General features: G+C 39.9%; 1 protein-coding gene and 1 long non-coding RNA gene across 2 annotated transcripts; both read right to left on the reverse strand.

The window, feature by feature from the left end:
- Window positions 1-60: 60 nt before the first annotated feature.
- LOC110725056 lies at window positions 61-1083 on the reverse strand. The gene is made up of 4 exons (XR_002512130.1): window positions 707-1083; window positions 435-617; window positions 222-332; window positions 61-123 (listed from the first exon to the last, which is right to left on the reverse strand). It is a non-coding gene; the product is annotated as an uncharacterized LOC110725056 (long non-coding RNA).
- An 80-nt stretch (window positions 1084-1163) lies between these two features.
- LOC110725116 lies at window positions 1164-2624 on the reverse strand. The gene is made up of 3 exons (XM_021904581.1): window positions 2320-2624; window positions 2156-2227; window positions 1164-1454 (listed from the first exon to the last, which is right to left on the reverse strand). The coding sequence occupies exons 1-3, from the start codon at window positions 2554-2556 to the stop codon at window positions 1164-1166; spliced, it is 600 nt and encodes a 199-aa protein (XP_021760273.1). The 5' UTR covers window positions 2557-2624.
- Between the last annotated feature and the right edge of the window lie 8046 nt (window positions 2625-10670).

The raw sequence follows: 10670 nt of genomic DNA on the forward strand, positions 1-10670 counted from the left end.
CATAGCAAATTAGCAACATCTTACGCATTGTATATTACGAAAATCGCAATATCATGTGGCATTACCATCGGTGATATCCATGTAGGACCTCGAGGAGCTCGAGAATTTATCTTCTTCATAACACTACATAGAAAAGTAAGTTCAAATTTGATTAGTATAATTAATATATATGAGTTAGGTTATGATAATCAATAACAAGAATTGAAGCTATGTATATTTACTTTTGCAGTATGGACTTCACGAGGCGCTTTCTTGGTTGAGGTAACCAAACAGAATCAAAGAAGAATATTGTGTTACTGGAAACACAAATCACCAGTAGGGTCCAATGATAACTACGTACATACATTCACACGAGACAAACAAATCAATAATTAGGCAAGTACAACATATAAACTGGGAAAACAAATGAATTTGACAAGCATAATCTGACGTACTCCTCATAATATGGGGCAAATATAAACATGTCTTCCGCACGCACTGATTCCTTGATACCCCGTTCAACATAGTACAACACGTCAGCGTGGTTGCCTAAGATTCTAGCAGTGGAGATCTGCTCAGGGCATAACCACCCAATTTGACAGGGAGAACCAAGCTCCCATAAGTGCTCCTAGAGTGCTCTGCATGCATGATAATAGAATGTTAATCGAAAACCAACTGACAATCACCACTAAACTGAATAACATAAATTGAGTACTAGTTGAATTACCTGATGCATATTTGAATGAGGGAAATGTTGAGCATTGCACCACTTAGAAATTCCTTCAAATCTTCTTTAAATAGCCATGCCATTGCATCATCATCGTAGTGGAACATTTCCTTAGGTAGTGGAACTTGAATGGAGCTGTCACTAGGCAACACGCAAACACGGTTGTGCAGATAAGTTAACTCCTTAGAGAGAGATTGAAGCACCGTGTCTTCAACTAATGGAGTAGCTTGCATAGCTGAACCTCGTGAAGAGCTCTTGTTCGACGCTTTTCCACTCACCGAGCCATGTTCACTCCTCTTCTTTGGCATATGTTGATCAATGCTTTTTGGCCCCTCCACCCTCTTCTTTGGAGTTTGGCTTTTCCTCGATCGCTAATAAGACAAATTACACAAATGGTTAGAAAAGAATTTCATCCAACTCTTGGGATGAAAATCGGGTATAGAGTAAAGCGTGAACTTTAAATCTTATTTACCTGGTTCACCAACCGTATCCAAGCACATGGCCATTGCACAAAACTACATTTTGCCGCCCAAAGTGTAGTAAACTCATCCTCCTCTACGAGCACAGGTATTAGGATGTCCTCGAACCCGGCAACCACAAAATGGATCCCGACCGAATAATGCTCAGGTCGAAGCGGCCGTAAATGGACCGTACCTTGTTCGGCCGGTTGTGCACTACCATATGCAACGAAATTCAAAGCTCCATTAAGCGATTCGCCCGGGTGAAAAATTTCGCAACGGGTCTCTTCCTGCACCAATTTGGAATATCACTTGTAAGAAACAAGTAAAAAAAAAAAGAGAAGAGCAAAACGACGGAACAACGCAGCACCAGCACAACAGATGCACTGCCGGCACCGCTGACTGCACAGTTGGTGCACAGCTGCTGCCTGCTGCCTGTTGACTGCACATCTGCTACCTGTTGACTGCTGACTGCACAGCACAGTTCACAGCTCACAGCGCAACACAGTTCACAGCACAACACAGCTCACAGCACAGTTCACAGCTCACAACACAACACAGTTCACAGCTCACAGCACAACTCAACACAACTCAGCACAGTTCACAACTCACAGCACAACTCAACTCAGTTCACAGCATAACTCAGCACAGTTCACAGCTCACAACACAACTCAGCACAGTTCACAGCTCACAGCAGCAACACAACACAGAAACAGCACAACTCATAGCATCACAGCAGGCAGGCAGCAAGCACATAAACAACATGACAGAAACAACATGACAACATAGAAACACGACAACAATAGCACAGAACCAGCACATAAACCGGTCTTTACAGGAACGAAGAAACACGACGCAAACGAAGAACATTTACAGCACATAAAACCGCAAACTTCATCCAATATAAAGAAACAACACAACAAACTTCACAAATTCACAGCAGAATCAAAGAACCAATATCACCATCCAAAGAAATAACTAAACAACTCACCTGTAGAACTGGAAAGTCATGAGGTGTTGGATTTTCAGGCTCCTTCAAGTACGCATGTGCAGGATTACTAACCTACAAAAGTGTATTAATAGTGCGAGGCTAATTAGAACCGACGTAACTCTAAAAGTCAAAACTTATACATTAGAAACCACTTGATCATGTACCTCCTCGTCTGCATGTATCTCATCTTCTCCTTGTTTTCGTGGGTGACTAGAAGAGTCGACCGGTGTAGCCGAGGAGAAAGGCAAGCTCGGCAAGTTCATTTGCTTTGCCCATGCATTGAACTCTTCTCGCATCTCGTTGCGCACTTGTTCCTTAATTGATGCCATCGTGGCATCCAAGTTGACTGGTGAGTTCACACTTGCCCGGGATCTCCCTGATTTGGTATATTCCGGACCCATCACCTTCTCCCATCCTAGCAAGCTCCCTCCCGCACCCAATACGAGTCCTGGATGGTAGGCCTTTCCCAAAGCCAAGGTGAAAGGGTCCTTCTCCACTGTTGGGACGAGCTTGCCTTCAACAAGCTCTTCAGTGTACTCAAGCTGTAGCAAAAAAAAAAAAGGCAACATCAAGTTAGTGGTTATGTAAAGTGATATATATGCAAAAGATTCATGCAGTTCACAAGTCATAGTTTCTTACAAGTTTATCTGCCATTTTTTTCGTTTCCAGAGCCTTGATGGACCATTTTCCAGTTTTCTTGTCACGAGAATGCAAAGAACAAAAGAAATCTCCGGCACGACTCACCAAAGTACTGGTCGTGGAGTCAGAGGGCACTGTGGAGGACCCTAGAAGCACAGTGGGGTATACTCCTTCATTCACCCACGTCTCCCTCCATTCGTCAAACGTCATACACCCCATACGACGGTGGTATTGCTTCTTCAATGCACTCTTGGAATTCTGCTCCCTTATATCCTACATAATTAGACATATTAGTTTTAAAACTACCAAAATATCAAATATATTATACATTTGTCATCAGAGTTACTTGAACTTACAATTGCTTCTTTTTTGCTTTTTTGAAGAACGAAAGCATCCTAATCTTCCTTTGATACGCTAGGCCATATTTGCCATGGGAGTTTCTCTTCATCGATGACTTCATCATCATTGCCACCTCCTTTCTTGTTCTTTGGTTTTCTCACAAGTTTCTTTGTAATAAACCGACGAACTAAGGTGGTCTTGAAGCCTCTGAATCTTGCCGCAAGTAAGGATTCAAACACCCTTCGCTTGGCGTACTCATTTGGAATGCTAAATGGACTCTGCAAGCACAAATAACAATCATTATTAGTTTGCCCATTTAATAACTATAAATTGAAGGAATTTGTAAATGTGCAAAAAAAAAACACTTGCCCTAGTATCATTCCAAAACGTGTCAATCAAGCCTGTAGGTACTTCGCTCAAGCGAATAGTAATGGGAATTTTGCGCGCACAAATCCCAACTTGAACAGCATACTGACGACGCCATTTTCCTGTAGGTTGGCCTACCCTGTCATACTCCAGGACCATTAGACCGACAGTTTTCTTGAAGCTTGTCGTCGGACCCCTCAGTTTTTTGTTCACTGGTGCCTTTACCCCCTTCCAATAGGATTCTCATCAAATGACTCAGACATTACATTTTCGATAGGAGGCGCTTGTTCAGCTGCAATTTCAAACACATCAAGCATACGATCCAAAACATCTTGAGCTTGATCTTCTGCCTCATCCAAATCAGGCTCCTTGTTCACATCATACAACTCGTCCCCATCCCCATATGAATAATCATCATCATCCTCTATATCCTCCACTCCAATACAGTAGTGATCATCCGCCATGAGATGTAAAACCTGTCATTACAAACATAACACGTTATTAGTTTTAATAAAAATAAATTTGTAAGGTAAACTTATAATCAAATATAAATTGCCGAATTATAATACAAATTAACATAGAAAATGCGAAACTAAGTTACTTCATTCATTTAAAAGAAATTACGAAAAATGGGCAAGTAAGTTAACAATTTCATTCATTTTCACCTAAAAATGTGATTTAATAATACTTTCGACGCCTACAATTTCAAACTAACAAAAAATAGTACCTCAATCTAATATTCCTTCGTCGTGGTCTGATCGCATGTAATTGGCTTGGTCGTCTATCTCATTTGGTACAACAAGTCTAGGAACAGTGAAAGGTGCCGAGTCATCAAACGCATCATATTCTTCCTCATCCTCGACATCTCCAACACCAAGGATTCTTCTTTTTCTGGCTAGCACAATAAACCAGTTTGAGTTGGCTGGGTCACTTACGTAAAACACTTGCTTGGCTTGAGATGCAAGGATGAATGGTTCAGCACTATCATTCAGGTGCCCAAGATCTACAAGAGTAAAGTCATCATGTTTGACGTTACGCCTGATATTATCAACCCACTTACACCGGAAAAGAGCAATCGTGAAGTCACAATAATCAAGCTCCCATATTTCTTGAATTCGACCGTAGTATGACAACTCTGCATCAACATGTGATTTATCCTTAGCACTTGCAAACTCCCTTGACGATGCCACAAGCATTACACCACTGTTTTGGGTCGAGGATGATTTCAAATCCTGACGCTCAGTCCAAAATGTGTACCCATTTATGTCATATCCCTCGAATGAGCGAACGTCATCCCTGGGACCATAAGCAAGCCACCTTACTGTATCTGTGATACTCTCATACTTTCCACCCATCACTCGATCACGAAACCAACTCACAAACTTCTTATTATGCAACTGCATCAGTGCCCGTTCACCTTTCGATGGAAATTCATCACGCAAACTAGCCATGTGCTCGTCTAAATATGGGTGAACATTTGCAACATGGTGCAACACATAAAGGTGCGCTTGTAAGAACTTATCTCGATCGGGTGACATTCGTTTCGACCCAATTGTGCCATGACCATCAAGTCTCCCTTCGTGTCGAGAAGTAGGAATACCAATAGGTTTAGCAACGGCTATATAGTCGGCAACAAAATTACCGACCTCCTCAGCCACGGTCCCTTAAATAATACTTCCTTCCGGGTAAGCCCGATTCCTCACTTTATCTTGCAATGTACCCATATGTCTTTCAAAAGGATAGCACCACCGCATGAACACTGGACCGCACAACTTAATCTCACGCACCAAATGAAGAATCAAATGCACCATTATGTCGAAAAACGAGGGTGGGAAGTACATCTCAAATTTGCATAAAGTCACAACCACATCCGCCTGTAAAGCATCAAGTGTACAAGGATCAAGCACTTTGCTGCATATTGTATTGAAAAACGAACAGAGGCTTGTAATAGCTTCCCTCACGTGCTTTGGTAAAATACCACGTATTGCAATTGGTAGGAAAACTTGCATCAGAACATGACAATCATGGGATTTCATACTTGTCAGCTTCAATTCTCCATTTAAGGATACAAATCTCTTCATGTTAGATGCGTACCCTAATGGAACCTTAATGCCATACAGACATGCACCAAACATCCGTTTTTCTACCCTTAACAACGTGTAGCAAGCCGGAGGTAAATAGGCCTTGCCCTCCTTGGCTTTTCCCTCATTTCTCTTCTTCGACGCATCCGTGGCCTTTCCCTTTCCTGTTTTCGAACTCAATTCATTTTCCTTTTCCTGTTCTTTTCCCTTACTAACCCTTTGTTGAACCCACAATTCTGGACGCACCCCCATCTTTTTCAAATCGTCTCGTGCACCCTTTCCGTCCTTTGTCTTGCTTTGAATATTCATCAGCGTTCCCACAAGAGAATCACACACATTCTTCTCTATATGCATTACATCAAGACAGTGCCTAACGTCATGTTCTTTCTAGTACGGGAGCAACCAAAAGATTGATTCTTTTTTAAAGAGAGCAGTTGACTCCGCCGCTTTTTCTGAATTCCCAAAGACTGTTCGTACACCCTTAACTCGAGCGTAAACCTCCTCACCAGTCAACGGCCTAGGCGCAGTCCCCTCTTCCGCTGTCCCATCAAAAGCCTTTTTCTGCCTACGGTACGGGTGATCGCGCCTGAGCAACCTTCTGGTCCGCAAATACTCCTCTTTGTGAGAATGATCAAGGCGTCTGCTTGGCGTATCATCAATACAAATGGGGCATGCTTTTTTCCCTTTTTTCTTATACCCAGACAAGTTGCCATATGCAGGAAAATCATTAACGGTCCACATAAGAGCTGCACGCAATGTGAAAATCTCATTCTTATGAGCATCAAACACGGAAACCCCTTCGTCCCACATCTTTCTCAAATCATCAACAAGTGGCACAAGATAAACATCTATGTCGTTTCCTGGTTGCCTTGGCCCCGATATCAAAAGTGAAAGCATTACGTATTTCCATTTCATGCACAACCAAGGAGGCAAATTGTAGATCACTAAAAGTACCGGCCATGTGCTGTGCTGGGTACTAAGAGTGCCAAATGGATTCATCCCGTCCGTGCACAAACCAAGCCTTAAATTTCTGACTTCATCACCAAATTCCGCAAACTTCATATCAATGTTCTTCCATTGCGGGGAGTCGGCTGGGTGCTTCAGCATTCTGTTTTTTCTTTCTTCCCTCTGCATGCCACCTCAAGTTTTTAGCGTCTTGTGGTAAAGAGAACATACGCTTAAACCTTGGAATAATGGGAAGATACCACAACACCTTAGCAGGCGGTCCCTTCGTACCAGCATTGCAACTCATGCGCTTGTAGCGCGACTTCTTACATCGTGGACACTCCTCTAATTTTTCATATTCATTTCGATAAAGAATACAATCATTAGGACATGCATGTATCTTCTTATACTCCAAACCAAATGGACACATGAGCTTCTTTGCGTAATAGTAAGACTTAGGAATTTCATTCCCGTCGGGTAACATCTCACTTAACGCGGTCAACAAAGAAGTAAAACTACTGTCCATCCACCCATGCTTCGACTTAATGTTAAAAAGTGTTAGTACGGCTGATAGTTTGGAGTATTTTTTGCACCCAGGATACAAAGGCTTTTTAGAAGCCTCCGATAATGACTCAAACACGTCACCTTCAAAACCACGCATCATCTCATCCACCCGTTCATCCTCGACCTCATGCACATGATCATTCTCAAATCCATCCTCAGCATCATGATCAACAATATGTTCATCATTATTCTTGTACTCCTCGTACTCTCCTTCTTTATCGTGCACATCATTCCCAATAACATCCCCACTGTACTCTCCTTCTTCACCGTGCCAAATCCACACATGGTATTTAAGCCTAAATCCACGACAAACTACATGATCTCTAATGATATCAACACTATTGACCACCTTCACATTATTACAATCAACACAAGGACAATAGAGGCAATCAAAACCCATTCTGCGCTTGTAAGATGAAGCCCTCTCGCAAAACTCTTGAACCCCATTAAAGAATTCCAATGTATCACGTCTACCATACATCCATCCACGATCCTTCTCCATTAAGTAAATTGTCTCTAAACATGGCAACATATTACGAATCATGTATAATTGCTACCATCTATTATATATGTAAATCAAATTCAAACACACAACATGCATATAACATTGATATAGATACAAAAATGCATATATGCTTCCAAAGGGTCCTTATCACTCCAACCTAACCCATCCTTGAACGTTTACTCTCACTAGTGAATGTATGTCGACTTTCCAATTTTAAGGAAAATCCGGCAGCATTTCCCCCCAATTCTCCAAGTACACGATGTAGGTAATAAGTTACCCACATATGTACCCAGAGAACATGGTGTTCGAGGAAATGGTAAGCCAAGATGTTCCTTAAAATCGAAAAAATAGACATACATTCACCACCTAAGTGAGAGTAAACGTTCAAGAACAGTCCCAACCGAGGACTATTCAAGACTTTCTCCTAATGAGAAAGCCTTGAACGGGTATCTAGGCATATGATGATGCAAGCATTTCATATATTTACTGTTGTATTTAGTTTGTCATTATATAATACACAAGTCTAATAGCTAGCATGAAAAAACTTTTATTAAAACAATAATAAAGAGAAAGAAATATTTATAGCTTAGAGAAGTTTATAATTCATACCAATACTTCTAACTTGAGTTAAATATGTATAATCTTCAAGCTAAACTTAAACTTCAATTCACATATGAACCTATAAAAACAAACAAAAAAAGCTTATAAATAACAATAAAATGGTCTCTTTTGTAGCATGCATCATATTACCTCCAATTCTTTAGTTCCCACCCACTATATGTGGGCAGCTATTACACTTTCTGTTTTCAGACGTTTTAACTAATTCTCAATAGTTTTACTTAATCCAATTTTTCGCAAACCATTTCTATTAGGTTACCCCTCTTACCCTACAATTACTATCACTAACAGGCTATAGCAACAACCATCCAAGAAAAACAACCTCACTGAGCTGCACCATGCACCACACAGCAGCACCCAAACACTAACACCCAGCACCTTACCTTAATTAGCCAAAACACAATGCAAACCAAAACACTAACGCCCAACACCTTACCAGAACAATGCAAACCAAAACACAAACAACCAAAAATGAATAGCAGCCCAACACCTATACAACCCAGGCACAACAAACCAATACACAAACAGCCAAGGGAAAATCCAGAAAGATGCACAGTACCTGAAACTCGCGCCTTAACCAACTGTGAGAGCAAGAACATAGTTGTGGAGGGGGGGCAATGCGCGACTATTGACAAACCCTAGATTACAAGAAACTTGTGATTACTAAATTGTAAAGCAAATCCACCAAAAACTCAAGAGTACGAAGGAATTGAACGATGGAGTAAGTAAAACCTAAAAAAAACTTACCTTAATTAGCTTGAAGCTGTTTCAATGGAGGGATGCATATGGAGTACTACTTCAATGGAGGATGAGAAAGTTCGCAACCCTTCAATGGAAAACGAAGACCGTTGAATGAACAAGCTAGCAGGAGAAGAGAAGAGAAGAGAAGAAGGAAAAATAGAAGAGAAATATTCAATGGCACAGTGCGTGAAGTGAAGAGGCAGAGCAAAAAGAAGAACGTTATTAACCCAGGTTTTTGTTTTAAACATGGCATCGGTTTGAACCGGTGAAAAACAGCATAGTTGGCACCGGTTCTCCTTAAACCGGTGCGAACTCTATCCCTTTCTTCTTTTTTTTTTTAAAAAAAAAATAAAAATAAACAGTTGGCACCGGTTTGAACCGGTGCTAATTAAAGAAGTTGGCACCGGTTTAGGTGAGAACCGGTGCCAACTATGAATTTCCCATTCCCGCCCATTATTGTTGGCACCAGTTTTCAAGAACCGGTGCTATAGGGGGGGTGCCTATTTAGTTTTTTCTACTAGTGATTGGATAGTATATATTGATGTTCAATAATGATTGGAAAAATATATTTAAATAGTATGAGTATTGAAGTTAATGTTGTTGAATTGGAATAAAATAAGAGAATTCAAGGCATCAGATCCAGCCGCTCGATCGGACGCGTGTTGGCCCGTTGGACTCCAACGGTTTGATATTTGGATTCCCTAACTTAATTTGTTGAGTAATTCTTATAACCCCCAATTTAAGAGGATGTTTAAGGTAATTATTCACCTCCCTTGATGCTTGGGATTCTTCTTCTATATTCTTTCATATTTCTCTATAAATAGAAGAAGCCTTTTTTCTGATTTTTACACTTGAAAAATACATCAAGCACAATAGTCGATTTAAACACATTTCCAATTGGGCATAAGTTACTTGACTCAAACCATCTACACAAAAGTTTCTTTGTGTGGAAGTGGTGTGTTAACCTTAGAAACGTGCCGGCGAATATAATTGAACATCTTGGTTGCGTCGAAATTCAAGTTAGTGATTTGCATCACGACACACCGATATTGTTCCATTATTTGTGAGATTATCTTTTTGATCTTACTTAAATATTTTTATACTATTTGTACTAGATTACTCCTTTATTTACAACACATGTAACTATTTTAATCTTTTTTTTGTATTTTATTACATTACTTTTGTTATAAAACCTCATTTATAATATACATATAATGACTTGGGCATTGCCCGGGCCAAAAACTAGTTGACAATTAAAAGACAAGTTAGACGTTGCCACTAATCAATCACAAAATGTAATCAAAACGTTAGAAGTTTTGTACTTCGTACTATTCACACAAACTTCTTATACTTTAGGAAAAAACATAGTCATACTAATCTTGTTAGATTTTTTTACTGAATATATATATCTGTAGTTGTGCTCCTTAAATGTTAAATTGTTTGAGAAATAGCGTAATAATTTCCCATTAAATTGAATCGTGCAATAATTTATTTAAAAAATATACACTATCTATTAACCTACACTAAAAACACTAAAAACAAATCCTTCCATTACACTTGTCATTACCTTGTAAAAAAATTTCCCGCCTTTTTCTTATTTTTTTTTTTTTTTTTTTGCAAAATCTTTAAGTAAACTATATATACCTCCAGTTTGACAATCATATTCCACGTATACCCAAATGAAATATTTCTGAATATCTTTTATATAATTTATATT

This window comes from Chenopodium quinoa, unplaced genomic scaffold (genome assembly GCF_001683475.1).
Source record: "Chenopodium quinoa cultivar QQ74 unplaced genomic scaffold, ASM168347v1, whole genome shotgun sequence".
NCBI classification, from domain to species: Eukaryota; Viridiplantae; Streptophyta; class Magnoliopsida; order Caryophyllales; family Amaranthaceae; genus Chenopodium; species Chenopodium quinoa.